Genomic DNA, 14,881 nt, shown 5'->3' with positions numbered 1-14,881 from the left:
TATATATATATTTATATTATGTTATATATAAATATATATATATATATAACATATATATATATATTGCCCCCCCCCACTAAGGATTAATAAAATAAGATATATTCTGTAAAGCATTGCATCAGAATAGCTGTTTGCAAGGAATGCAGACAAAACAACATAAACCAAAAACCACTTTCTTCAAAAAAAGAGCAGGCATGTAGAAAATTATAGCTTTGAATCTGTGTCAAGGAAGGGTGTCTGACAGCTACAGGATATGAGAAGAAGTTTCAAATTACTAACTTGTTTGGTTTAGAGAAAAGAATGTTCACAAGTAGTCGCCAGAGACCCCCTTATACCATCAGTATAAAATGAAGTCACTGTTAGTACATCCTCACCCTACTCACCCTGGCCATATGTGTTTACCCAGCCTTTCATTTCCCCCTAGTAAGTATGCAACTGCACAAAATACTGCTTATTTCTAGATTGAGGCACTCACTAAAGTCATTTTGATGTCTCAAAGTGGAAGTAAAATGGTAGATGTTTTTTAAGGAAAGAAGCTTCATATATGGTATGATATGTATTACCTTCCAGAATGACAACTCAAACAATAAATGGAACTTTTGTATTAAGTGATGTAAAGAATTATACTTCTTGTAATGTTAGTAAGTATCATATATTTTTAAGTCTGAATTACATTGAGATTTCCATGATAGGTTTTCCAAAACTCTAAAATTTTCCAAAATTCTCACCTGTTTCATTACTGTAAACTTCATAAGAATTCTCTCTCAGTGTGGAAAGGGGATTTAGAAAAACTGCAGTGAAATACCAGCCTTTCAGATCAATAGTAAGTAAAAATAAAGGCCTGACAACAAATAAATCCATACAAAAGTTTGAGCTGATGTGGTGGTTCATCTTTTGAGAATTTCAGGGGAATTATTGTAGAAAAGTGGAAAACCACAAAATGGGTTTTATTAAATTACTCATCAAACTTGTACACCTCTATGAAGACCAAAATGAAAACACAAGAAAGCATAGATGGAAAAACACTGACCTCTGTGATAGGATAGCATTTCATAGAGGTGGTGTGAGAGCTGATCCTTTGTGGAGAAACTTGTTCAACAACAAGAAAAATACAGGTTTGTGTAGAACAGAGGGGTTACTGACAGAGTGAGAACATTGTGTCCTAGTTATTTTCCATCTACTTTGAGGACAATCTGTAAAAAAATAGAAATTATATTTTAATTTGCCCCCCTCCAAGTGTTGGGGTGTGCTGAATAAGTACAAATGTATTTCTTTAGTTGTCTGTATAAGTTATAATTATAAAGACAATTCATTTGGCTTGTCTTTGACTCCTGAGCCAGACATGAATTATTTGAAGTTACTTTTCTCTGGCCCACCTTCTTTAGCACATGGGAAGGTAGCAGATTTTTGTACTGACCACATAGCACTGAGGCCTATTCTACTTGTAGGGGAGGGGGGCCTGGAGCACAGTGAGTGGGACTTTAAGGCACATCACAAACTTGTTCTGGTTTCTCCCACCATGGCCTGCCACAGTGCCCAAAGAGGCCATTAACAAATGGCTTTGGGTTAAGATAGCAGTTCCCAAACTTGTTTTGTAAAACATCAGGGCTGAAGGATACGAATAGTTGTTACATAGAAAAAAAGGGGAAAGAAATTTCATATTCAACTAAGTTTGAAAAATGCTGGTTAAATAGAGTTAAGCAGGATTGGTTCTTTGCCGGGCCCTCTAAGCATGTAGCACCATTCCCTTGATGGATTCATGGGCTGAGAGCCAGCTCTGAAGTTGAATCTGGGTGGGTGATGAGTAGCAGGACAAAGCCTGAAATTTGAAACCAAATGTGCCAAAATGTTGGCAGTGGTTGTCTTGATTAGTGAGGTTATATAATTTTTTTTAAGTTTCATTTAATTTACATTTTTGTACTTTTCAAATATTCTGCAACAAACGTGTATTTCCTTTGTAATCAAAAGAGTTTTCTAAAAAAGAATCAAACATGGAATTATTTTGTGATTTAGCTACTATAAAAATATTTGTTTTTCTTTAAATATTTGTCTTCCTTTAAATTGTAATTACTAATAGTATTAATATAACCAGCAAGAAATATGGATTTTGTGCAACAAACCAAAAATAGATCTGCTTCAAAAGTTGTTTTATATCCTATCTCTTACCTATTTATCAAAGATTAGTAATATAAATGTATAGTTATATTTTGTCGGGGGTGAAAAGATGTTGCTTTGACTTACAATGTTGTTTCTGATACTTGGACCTTCCCTAGATTCTTAGAATATGATCTATACTAATAAAAGGGTAATATGCTAATTAGGCCAGACATCCTTCTGGACGTCCTTCCAGACAAAGCCACGGTGGCGGGGGCCAAGGCAGAGGCAGTTAGGGTGACCAGGCCAGCAGGGATGAGCAGTTAGGGGTGACCAGGCAGGCAGGTAGAGTGGTTAGGGGTGATTAGGCAGGCAGGCAGGTGAGCAGTTAAAAGCCAGTGGTCCCATATTGCAAGAGGGATGTCTGACTGCTGGTGTAGGGGTCCCAGAATGGAGAGGGTGCTGGCCGGGTTGAGGGACTCCCCCCACCCCCCAACGTGCACAAATTTTGTGTACTGGGCCTCTAGTATAAAATAAATCACCTTTTAATCTAGAAAATGCTAAAAATAAATAAAAGAATAGATAGATGATGATAGATAGATAGATGATAGATAGATAGATAGATAGATAATAGATAGATAGATAGATAGATAGATAGATAGATAGATAGATAGATGATAGATCTTTCTGAGATGATGGGGGAACCTGGGAGAACTGAAGTGGAGAACTAAGACCCACCTTACTGATGAGGATGGTCTCAAATTTTGATAAAGTTTTCTGAAAGCTGGCTGGGACTCAATAGCAAGTAAACAAACATTGCACTTCTAAAGTCTTGAGTAAAACATAGGTGTCTGGAATTGCAATTTAATTCCTGGACAGAGGAAAGAAAATGGTGGCTTCTGTCAATATCTAAGAATGGAGGTATTGGAAGGACACTTTCTGATAGTCCTCATTTGATTTAGTAGCATTTTCCTGGTCACAGAAAATGGTCCAGAAATGAGAATGAGGCAAAGGAGAAGCTTTGTGTAAAGTGGAGATAATGGTAATGAGGGTAAACAAAATACTACATGAAAATGCTTAGCACAGGACATTACAGGGGAAGTGCACAGTAAATTACTATTATCAGCAATGGGTTAAGAGACAATGTTGTTTGCTATATTTATATTGATTTTTAGTTTTTGGGTAGCAATAAGAGAATATCTCATATAGTAAGAAAACTTGAAACAAATTTGTATTTGGAGACTTGTTTTGTGGTACATGTTAATATTTTTGCTGTTCTAAATGAATTTGAGAATTCTCCATCCATTAGATATTTAAATCTGTACTCTTACATATTTTTTGTTTGCTTAATATCAGTTTCTGAGAAACTTTTCTATTGTGTACATGACAAGCAGTAGAATATAAAAAAAATGCTAACCATTCAAAGCTAAGTTGGCATTTAAATGACCATGAGTTACAAAGTTTTTCCAATGACTACACCTGCATTTGCACAGAATATAACTAGCTCAATGTGTAAACAAACAGGCATTTCAAATTCTTTTCAGTCATTGTGTGGTTTCACCTCAACAATCAGTTCAAGTTTAGATCTAGCTTTAAAGCCACTGAAAGTTTTCTGCTGCCATTTCCACCTAGAAGATTCAAATAGGATAGTCTTCAGAACATCATCAGCAGCAGAAACTGTGGGAAGAACTTTCAGACTAGCTAATTTTATCCAGCCTGTTGGTGTCTATCAAGGCTGTACCTAAACCAGCTAAGATAATCTATGTTGTTGCTGATCTTGAAGTTCTTTGGCCTAAGCTTTCACAATTTTTCTTGGGAACTTGTGAGGAAACTTCTTAACAAATGCCTAGTTATTTATTTTAGGTTTTTATTCATTGACCCATTTGTTCATTCGTAATAGTTGTTAACCACATTCTCTGGTGAGTCACTTTAACGATGAATGTATACCTGGTATGACAATGTAGACATCCTTTCAGGCATTGTTGGAGTTTATGGTGCAGAAATTAAGAACTAAAGACATAAATCAGGATAAGAAAATACTTGTCTTCAGTGAAAAAGACTCACAAAACTCTCTTATGTATATGTATATTTTTTACTCATTCTTGATTCAGATGAATTGTTTAACTTTTGTTTATTAATTTTATCAGTTGAAGTCCAGAATATTTCTGAATCTGGTCAAATGTATGGGGGAAGGTATAACATTGCCTTTTTAAAAAGTTTTGAGTTTTAATGAGCATATAATAAACTGCTCATTTTTAAAGAGTACAATTTGATTAGTATGGATATATGTGTATATCTATGAATCCATCACCCCAAACATTTCATCATGCCCCTTGGTAATCCCTCACTCCCACCTCTCTATCTCTATCACCAAGCAACCATTGATCTGCTCTCTGTCACTGTAGCTTAGTTTACATTTTCTAGAAGTTTACATAAATGGAATCATACAGTATACAGACATTTTAGTCTGGCTTTTTTCTTTACCAAATATATGCCTTCCAAATATTTTCTCCCAGTCTGTGAATTATCTTCTCATTTTCTCCACAGTGTCTCTCAAAAAGCAGGGGATTTAAATAAATTTTTTAGAAGGTTTTAATTTTGATAAAGTTCAATTTATTAATTTGTGTTTTTATCAATCAGAGGTTTTCTCCTATATTTTGTTTTAGAAAATGTATGATTTTAGAGTTTATGTTTAAGCTTTTGGTGCATTTTTAGTTTATTTTTGCCTGTGATGTGAGGTATAGATCAAAGTTTGTTTGACTGTTTTTGCATATCTAATTGTTCCATCATTTTGTTAAAAAGACTATCCTTTCTCTACTGAATTGCTTTTGCAATTTTTTCAAAAATCAGTTGTCCATTTATATGTGGGCTCATTTCTGGATTCTCTGTTCTATTCCATTGTTTATTTGTTTTTCTCTCTGTCTCTAAGCCAGAACCACACTTTCATGATTATTGTGCCTTTATGTCAAGATTTTGAAATTGGTAGTATTAATCTTCCAACTTGTCTTGTCTAATCTTGATCCTTTGCATTCCCCTGTGGATTTTAGTATCAGATTTTCAATTTTTACAAAAAAAGCTTGCTAGGATTTTTATTGATTGTATTGAATCAATAGGTTAATTTGGAAATAATTGATATCTCAATAATATTGAATCTTCTGACCCATGAACATGATATCTTTCTCTACTTTTGTAGGTTTTTCTGTAATTTCTTCGTAATGTAGTTTTACTGTATATATGTCACATCCTTTGTCAAATTTATCTGCAAATATTTAATAGTCATATGATGTTGTTTTTTTAAGTTTTATTTTTTAGTTTTCATTGCTAATATAGAAATACAGTTGATTTTTATGCATTTATCTTGTATCCTGAAACCTTGCTGGCAGAACTCACTTAGTTCTTGTAATTCTTGTAGATTCTGTTAGGTTTTCTACATATGTTATCTGCAAACATAGTTTCACATCTTCCTCTACAATTTGGATGCTTTTTATTTTTTTCTTGCCCAATTTCACTGGCTAGGACATCCAGTATAAGGTTAAATAGAACTGGAAAGAGTAGACATTTTTGCCGTGTTCTCGATCTTGGAAAGCATTCAGTCTTTCATCATTAAGTATGATGTTATCTGTAAGTTTTTTATAGATATTCTTCATTAGGTTGAGGAAGTCTCCTTCAGTTCTTGTTTTGTTGAGCACTGTTGTTAAGAATACCACTCTAATAAAATAATTTTTATAAAAGTGGCATTCATTTACCAGAATAATACTTCCTGGCATTTATATGAATACATGTAATTTCTCAATTTGTTATCTATAATCTACTTTGTATATAAATCTTTCACCTTAGGATATCAACCATTACTTAGGTAATTCACACAAGTCATTGAAAGAAGCAAAAATGATTTCCTTTATTTATTAGATTAGTACATCAAGACACCAGGACATTAAATAGCTTATTCCCAAGGAACAATGATTTATTTGCTTGTCCAAATACAAAATGTATACACTTAGATTTTTATAGGTTAAGAAAACTTTTTTGAATAAAAAAGATTAAAAGAAGCTTCTGAATACTAGTCTTTCTGCTCTCATCCCAAACAGAGCCCCAAACATGTGGGAAAAAGCAAAGGCTGGATCTAAGAGCCAAAAGCAACAAAATGAAATCTCCTGGAAGCCACATAAAAGATCTCTGGTGCATTTCTGAAAGTCAGTTGTCCAGCTCCAGGATTGGGGAGACTATAGCAATGCCTATGTTGAAGTTTGGGGCTTTGGTTGGTCATAAAAGCAGAATTATTCAGTCATGCTATTTAAAAACTATCCAGAATCACAAGGAGATCATGGCTGCAAAGTAAGGAAATGTGTTCCTATGGATATTTGAACATTCTAAGAAAAAGAAGACAGTGTCTTACCATCAGAAAGAATAAAATGTTCATGAGATGGTAACATCATTTAATATAAAATAAACAACTTCTTGAAAGATAAGGAATACTTCAAAAGATATTAATATATTGGATTTTTAGGAGAATGGAGACTTTTAAAACATTATACTTTTTAAAAAATATAGTAATAGAAAATGTCCCATTATATATTTATAATTAATTAATTATGTTATAGGTTTTGAGAGAACTCTTAGCCCAGAGCCCAATATCATCATCATTCATTTGACTGTTTGAAAAAATGACATTCTGCTTTTGGCTATTACTATAAAGAGGGTGGGGTAGACTTAATGTTACTGTCTATGAATATTCTCTTTCAGACCAAACCAAGCTAAATTTTCTGTGGTTGATTATCATTCATGTTGTCTGCCAATTTAAATATTTTGAAAGAAAAGGTTATATTTTTTCATGTTCACAGATTTAATACTTCTTTTAAATAAATATTATTCTTGCCAAAACCGGTTTGGCTCAGTGGATAGAGCGTCGGCCTGCGGACTGAAAGGTCCCAGGTTCGATTCCGGTCAAGGGCATGTACCTGGGTTGCGGGCACATCCCCCGTGGGAGATGTGCAGGAGGCAGCTGATCGATGTTTCTCTCCCATCGATGTTTCTAACTATCTATCTCTCTCCCTTCCTCTCTGTAAAAAATCAATAAAATATATTAAAAAATAAATAAATAAATAAATATTATTCTTTGTTTACATTGCCTTAAAATTATAATAATAGCAAATTCAGGGTGTTTCCACTTTTCTCATTAAGAAAATGTATTTTAACTAAGCTAAATTCATGTCTGATTATATTCCGTATGAGGGGAGAATGGTTGGGCAGAAGAGGGGTTAATTTGAGCGTGCCATGAACCCTCCAGCCCTCTTTACATCATTTAATTTTTAGCTGATGGGAGGATTAAGGGTACCTCTTCAGCAGGATAGAGGGTTTTTTTTAATTACAATTTAAATCTCAGAAAAATATAATAATTTAATTAAGTGTATTTTAATATGAAAAGCCTCAACATGGATACTTTATTATTAAAGCAAAAGTCTGAATTCTCTTTTTGCTTTTTCTGACTTTTTGCTGTGAACCTTACAGGCCTGTTGACGGCTCAGTCACATGGGACAGGCCAAGGTAGGGCTTGGACTACACCTCAAGCCCACCACTGATGGAACAGGAATTTGCTTCAGCCCAAGGAAAACAGAGAAAGTCTTTTCCATTTCTTTTTAGGTGTTATATATGTTTAATAATCAGCATGGTGTTGTAGTTTGAAGCATGGACTCGACCATGGGTTTTGGATTCAGGTAAACCTACCTTCACATCTTCTCCCCCAAACTTCTAGACATTTGATGCAGTGTCTCAGTGTGATCTCTAGGACAGGGTGATTTGGAAGAGGCAGCAAGATAATGTATGTCAAAGGCTGAGCACGGAATCTGGCCGGTTTGAGCATGCAATAAATGATGGCTGTTGTTATAATGCATTCCAGATGCATAAGTAGTTCCTCTGTGCTTCCAGCCAGTCTCTTGAAGACAAAGACAAAATTACCTGTGCACACTGTGCAGTTGTACCAGGGGCACACTGTGTGCTAATAACACTTTTCCTCTGAGACTCCTATTTCATCTCACATACACTGTTACGCTTGGCCCCTGGTGACACTGAGTGAGGAAAGAAACAGCCCTAAAGAGTTCCACCTTCTTGTTATTGCTGTATTTCTCCCAGTATTTTGTGTCCTAGGACTCTGTCCTGCTGTCAATTTGAAACTTAAACACCATTCTTGACAATTGGGTTATGATTTTTTTTCTATTATTAAATCATTACCTCAAACTTTAAAAATACTTTTATTTCTTTATTAGAAAAAAGTGTATTTTTATTAATCTAAGGGAGATTTGAGCAGTCTCACGGACTTTTAAAAACAGTTTGGTACAAGCCACAAATTGTTTTAAAATTGAGGGTCCTTTCAGCTTGACAAAATAGTTCAAGTCCTGTGAGAGAAACAGTGTAGGTGTTTCTCAGAATTAATAAAATTAACAATAATCTATGTAAATACAATTGCTGCATTGTAATTGGATTATAATGGCAACCCTAATCTGGACATACTTGTCAAAAAATGCTTTTAAGAAAATCTGTTGTACTTTGAAGACCTGTTGCTGAAGAATAAGGAGAATAGAGAATGAAATTTCTCTTAGTGTGGAAAGATATTCTTAATAGGTAGAGAGATCTAACTTCTACATTTTAACAAACAGTAAAACCTACTTGGCGTCCAGGAAACCAAAGTACAGTGGGGCCTTGATTTACGAGTGTCCCGACTAACGAGTTTTTTGAGATACCAGCTGTCTCTCGGCGGATTTTTTGCATTGAGTCGATAGAGTAATTTGAGTTAATGAGCTCCTTAAGGAGCTCGGTCTCGGAACGAATTAAACTCCTAAGTCAAGGCCCCACTGTAAACAGTGATTTTGAACCAACCCCTAAATCCTTTGTAATGTTCTGTATGTACTGATCCCAAGCACTGGGAAGAGAAAAAGCAGGATCTATCTTCTTTATCCTGAGAGAGAGAAAGGGAGGGAGGGAGGGAGAGGGAGAGAGGGAGAAAGAGAGAGAGAGAGAGAGAGAGAGAGAAAATGAATGCCAGGGAAGAGAGGCACAGAGGACACAGCCCTGGGGCACAGTGCAGGGGATAAATTAGAGTTAGGATTTCTGCAGTTTCAGAAAAGAGTGTGGAACATTTCCACATAAATAGAGCAAGGGGGAAAGAGAACAAAGGGCAAAATGCAAATCCGAAAGAGAAAGTAAGAAAACATGTGACAGGTCAAGGCAGGAGTCTGGTAAATGCTGGTTTTCCTCAGACCAACAAAGCACTGACCATTTGAGTGGAAAGCCAGGCAGAACCCGGCAAGGCTAACAACATCTACTTTGTCTTTGTCGAATGGAGGCCGTCATCAGTGTCAGGGTCACGACTTGTTTGTCAGACCTCTAACTTCTCAGCCAGACGGCTGAACTTTAGACCAGCCATCTGCCAGGTAGAGCACAGAATGGAAGGGGCGGCGTGGGCTGCACTGGGTTGCCAGCACTGCTGCTTGACACACGCCCAGGTTCCTTCCTGATCATCACCAACTATCTCATCCTCTCCAGCCAACTTTCAGTTGGTTTCCTGCCAAATAAGGAATTTAATGTGTGTTCTGAGTATGTAGTTTGGTACAAAAGTTATGAGGGCATGTAAAAATGTTTCTTGAAAAGTTTAAAGTCTCTAAGAGTTTGGAAACAAGAATAATGAGAACTACAATCTGCATTGGTATTCTAGTGTAAGTAGTGAGTTGTGTTTGCTTTATGGCATTGCTCCAGTAAAACAGAACTTTCACCCAGCAACCATTTGCCCCGCTTTTACTGCTGTCTACAAGAGCTTGGGAGTGGCCACAGCTGTTCCCATTCCCCTAATGATTTTTTTGCATCTCTCCTCCCCGTGCTATTAAGTGTTGAAAGGAGGGGCCACTTAGTAATTCTACACCTGTTCAAGTCTGTGCCTATCAACTTGTTGAGCTTCCCAAACAAGTGTGGGGCAAAGCAAGAGGGCATCTGAACCTGATTGGAGGTGGCGGCGTCTGCCGCTGACTCTGGCTTTGCAGATTTTTTTAAGAGTCCCTAATGTATCTCCTGCAATGGCAGTTGATGACAGCAATTTGTATTCCAGAACGAAGAACAAGCTACAGTCAGCTCAAAATGATTACAAGTCATCAAGACGGAGTAGTCTGCCACCTGAACTACTCCTAGGACATGATATTAGAGGAAGACTTCAAAGAAACATTAAAAACTTGGAACCTATTCACCTGAGGCGCCCGAAAAAGAGACCATCCATATTTCCAGGTAGGAATTGTTTAAATTTTGTCTGTTGGTTAAAAAAACAAAAACTGTATCAGATGTGTTATGTTTAAAATTAACTTGGGACACGTTTCAGAGCCAAATCAACATGTTTGAATGTAAAAAATAAAATGATTCTCCAATCTAAAAGTACTCTCACTTCTTTTATTTTCCTAACATCTTTAAGGGTCTGTGAATAGGCAGCTGTTTTATTACTTGTCAGGAGCAGCTTTGCTTACAGTCCTGAAGAAGTCCCCGCTGCTTTTCATTCACTGGCATTTTTTCCTTTATTTTACAAGATCATTGGATTGTTGAGTGAAGCTGATGTGTGTGTGTGCCATAGATATTTACAACATTAAATACTTGAGTACATGCTTCAAATTCCTGTCTTGCATCAGAGCCTAAAACCTTTGGTAGAAAAGGGCTCAATTAATGTGGATGGTGAAATGTATGAAAGCTCAGAGGCCTCACTGCTTTTAATCTTGATGAAAGGGCTCTGATGTCTGCTGTAGATGTTCGTGCCGGGATATTACAGATGTGGAGATGGTGTAAGATGTCTGTGACAGTGAACCCTACCTCAGGGATCATTGAAGAATATGAATTATTTAGTAAATTTGATTTCAACAGTATTTGCATGGGAATTTCCTGGAGAAACTGGAAGTGGCCTTTTTGTTATGATTATTTGGTTTATTAGACTCTTCAGGCAGGATAGAAAAGGGAAAAATAATTCAATCAGGTTTTACTTAGTAAAATGATATTGACTCCCCTAACAGCTGAGTCTTTGTATTGCGTTAGGAAATAGAAGGGGATTTGGAAATATGGGACTCAAGGCCACAAGCTGAAAATTACACTTCTAAGGAAGCTGTTGTTTTCATCAATTTCTTTTTGGTTCAGTGATGTTGCCCTGATGTCTAGCTCCTCTGCAGGAATAGCAAAGCCCAGACTGGAAGGAGCCAGAGGTGTGAATGTATTATTGTGCTGGGGGAGAAGGCGGGGCTAATATGATATGAAAAATGCTGTGAGGAGGAACATTTACATATCTAAAGTATCTCAAAACACAGTTGCTTTGGGCCTGTGCTCTTTGATCTGCAAGACATGAAGCATTGCCCTCTGAGTTGGTTCCCTAAGTACCTCAGGAACCTTCTGCCAGACCTATTTTTCACCTGCTGCATTTTCTTCTCTTCCTTTATTCTTTGGGTTAATATATCTGGATCCATGTATGCATGATTCTTCCTGCTTTTCTCCACCACCAAGCCCCACTCCCATACCTCACAAGGGCTTCTCCTCCTTTCCAAACGACCAGATCCCAGGACACTTCACTTCCTCCAGCCATAATTCCCAGTTTGGCCTCTCTTTCTATAAGATCATCTAGTTCTGGGCTGTCAGCTACAATCACAAAATTGTGAGGAGACCTGTTACCTTGAACCTCATACAGGTTATCCTTTCTAAGATCTCAGATTGACATAATTAATGTAACAGGGTGGAGCGTGAAAAGAGCATTGGACTTAGGCGAGCTGAGTTCTAGTCTAGTTGTGTCCCTAAATGGCTGTGTGTGTCTTTCAAGCCACCTCACTGATCCATATGGCCTTCAAGCACGTTATTTATTTCTGCCCCCGTCCCTTCACTGGAACAGCAACAGGACATGGCCCTTACTGTCCTTCTCTCAACCTCTCTGCCAGGGTCTCCAATTGAAAAGCTTGAGAGTCACCTGCCCAAAGTTTGAATATTACTGGTGGCATGATTCCTAAATTCCTTTCAGCTCACCTTCAACTCCACTGTCACCCAGGTTGCATGAATTTCTTTTTACAATGGATGACTTAGAAATGCCACTGGGCTGAAAACCCCACCTCATCTCCTAAACATCGACTATAAACAGAAATGTGGGTAAATTGTGAGAACCTATTCCCATTTTATACAGCTATGTATTTGCACATAAGGAACAGATATTATGTGGGACCTGAGGGTCAGAGAACTTAAGGTGCAACTCAAAATTAATAACTGGCAAAACTAGAGCTCAGACAGGACCTTTGGACTACAGCACTGAAGCTGCTTCCCTCTATTATGTTGCACCCTCTTGTCATCTGTTGTTATCATTTGTCTGAGAAGATTCTGGAGGACATGTCAGAGTTCTATATGCATTCGCTTGGAACCTCACATGCACACAGACAACTTTAGCCTCCACCTCAAGTCTCATGTTTTCAGTCCCACACTGAATGACTGATTGGTTGATCAGTTCATTCATTCACTCACTCATTCATTCACTCATGAAATATTCATTCCATTCTGCACTGTGTTAGGAATAGACCTTCAAGAATCCAGCTACATGTTGTCCTTCTGTTCTTATCACCCATTTTTTCTCTAAGAGCCATTACACACTGAGGATAGTTACACACCCCAAATGCAAATCTCTTTGCTTCATTCCCTTACTTAAAATTCTTCAGTGATTACCACTGCTCTTAGGATAAAGTTCAGACTGCTTAATGCAAAGTACAAGAGACATAATCTGCCCCTGCTTCCATCCCCAGCCCCATCTGTTAGCACATCATCCCCTTGTCTCCTCACAAACTCAGTCAGCTTCAGATCCCCATGGTCCAGCATGCTTGCTCTTTTAAGGCAGATGCTATATACCCATCCTGTAGAGTTTCACCTCACTAATTCCTACCTTGGCTTCAGGTGTCAGTTCAACATCCCTTCTTGTAGGAAGTTTTCCTGACCCTCACAATCTGGGCTGGGTCCATTCTGTGTCCTTCTCATAATACCCAGGCTTTACCTATCATAGCACTTAGTATCACACTGTATTATAATTGTCTGTATCTCCCACCAACCAGTGAGCCAGGGACCATATCAGTCTTGTTATCCATTGTATTCTTAGTATCTGTCACAATGCCTGGCACATAGTATGTGCTCAATAAATATTTATTATTGACTCAAATTGTGCTAAATGGAATTAACTCTTGGCATAGTTTGTATGCTCTGCCTTCTTCCAGACTCTATTTGTGCTATTCTTAGTCACCTCCCAACACACACACACACACACACACACACACTCACACTCACACTCCTGCATCCCTGTCATGTCCTTTCTTCCATTTTCTACCTCAGCTTCAATGCCCAATTCAAGTCTTCTGACTTCTACAGCCACCCAATCTTCCTCCTCCCGTCTCTTGAAGTTCTTTCTCTTTTATGCCCATCACCTCCTTGGCTTCAGCACTGCAGGAAACTGTAAAAAAGAGTCCTACCTAGGATTGTGTTAAATTAGCTTAGGTTGTGCCTGGGTTCAGTGCTCATTGTCCCTCTGTGGCAACTGTTAAGTTTTTGTTTGTATAGAAACTCTTTGAAAACAGAGACTATATCTTTATATGTCCTGGAATGACCCAATTGTCTTGGAGGGGGAATTGCACAGAGTAGGTGTTCAGTCAGCATCTGCTGGTTTATTAACTAATTTGCTGTGGAGCTGTGGCCATCTTGTAGAGCAGTGGTTCTCAACCTTCCTAATGCCGTGACCCTTTAATACAGTTCCTCATGTTGTGGTGACCCCCAATTTCATTGTTACAAATTGAACATAATTAAAGCATAGTGATTAATCACAAAAACAATATGTAATTATATATGTGTTTTCCAATGGTCTTAGGCGACCCCTGTGAAAGGACCCACACAAAGGTTGAGAACCGCTGCTGTAGAGCCTATCTGATTGTATCTCCAGGAAAGAACTAGTTGGCAGATAAAGATTGCCAAAAGAGAAGGTCTTTATACTGACTTTCATCATTAGAAGAACTCTTGTGGAAATGTACCCTTGTCTCAGGGTGCAATTAATTCATTGAAAAATGTGTTAGGATTATACCATATGCCAGGAACTGTTCTAGACCGTGGGAGGAAAGCAGAGGGTAAGACGATGTCTGGTCAAGGCTGATGGGAATTTTCCTATCAGAGCGCTTGCCTATCGTGCTAATCAGTAAATACTTCTTGGATACAGAAATGAAGGAACACCATACTCACAGCAATGAATCTTAAAAATAGAACCAATATGTTTAAAAATCATACTTATACAAAAACATTAAAGCCCAACAATTCTTCTTCCATTAAAGAAACCTTAACAGGATGCTAGTTTGAGTTGCTACAAAGTTCTACAGCTTCAGGTCTCACCAGGCCAGGTGTTATCAGTGATGGTCCCTGTAGCAGACAGAAGCTTGGTTCCCCTCCTCCTGAAAGACTTCCAGTAGCTCTATAGTCAGGGGTTCAGCCCAGCTAAAGAAAACACAGGGAAGAGACAGAAGTGGTCCTAATATTATAGGCACCTCTCACCAACACCAGAGAGGTGTTACTGGACAGGACAGCCCTCTGAGCCTTGTCCTTTCATATAAATGAATTTATACGGAAGTCCTTGACTGCATTGTGAAAAGCCAACTCATTAAAGCAATTTAAGCATGCACCTTTATTGAAAAAGCAAACCTATACATCTGGCTCATGAAGCACAGACGGGCTCTCAGCTAATCTGAAGAGCAAGTTGGGTGGGGTCTGAGGTGTT

The 14,881-nt window shown here is 37.7% G+C and overlaps 1 protein-coding gene across 5 annotated transcripts in view; it reads left to right on the top strand.

The window, feature by feature from the left end:
* Nucleotides 1-14,881, top strand: part of FRY (FRY microtubule binding protein) — a 559,746-nt gene that overhangs the window by 106,006 nt on the left and 438,859 nt on the right. For 4 of the 5 annotated variants that reach the window (XM_070409376.1, XM_070409374.1, XM_070409373.1 and 1 more), the window contains exon 1: nucleotides 10,022-10,362. In XM_070409376.1, the coding sequence (XP_070265477.1) occupies nucleotides 10,158-10,362 (205 nt within the window). In that variant the 5' untranslated portion in view covers nucleotides 10,022-10,157. Of the gene's footprint in view, nucleotides 1-10,021; nucleotides 10,363-14,881 lie in introns of those variants that run through there. The other variant, XM_070409378.1, reaches the window with a different exon arrangement.

This window comes from Myotis yumanensis, unplaced genomic scaffold, assembly GCF_028538775.1.
Source record: "Myotis yumanensis isolate MYYU_CA2020_CCGP unplaced genomic scaffold, mMyoYum1.0.hap1 SCAF_3, whole genome shotgun sequence".
NCBI classification, from domain to species: domain Eukaryota; kingdom Metazoa; phylum Chordata; class Mammalia; order Chiroptera; family Vespertilionidae; genus Myotis; species Myotis yumanensis.
The sequence above is the reverse complement of the archived record's forward strand: the minus strand, read 5'-3'. Positions and strand labels throughout refer to the sequence as shown.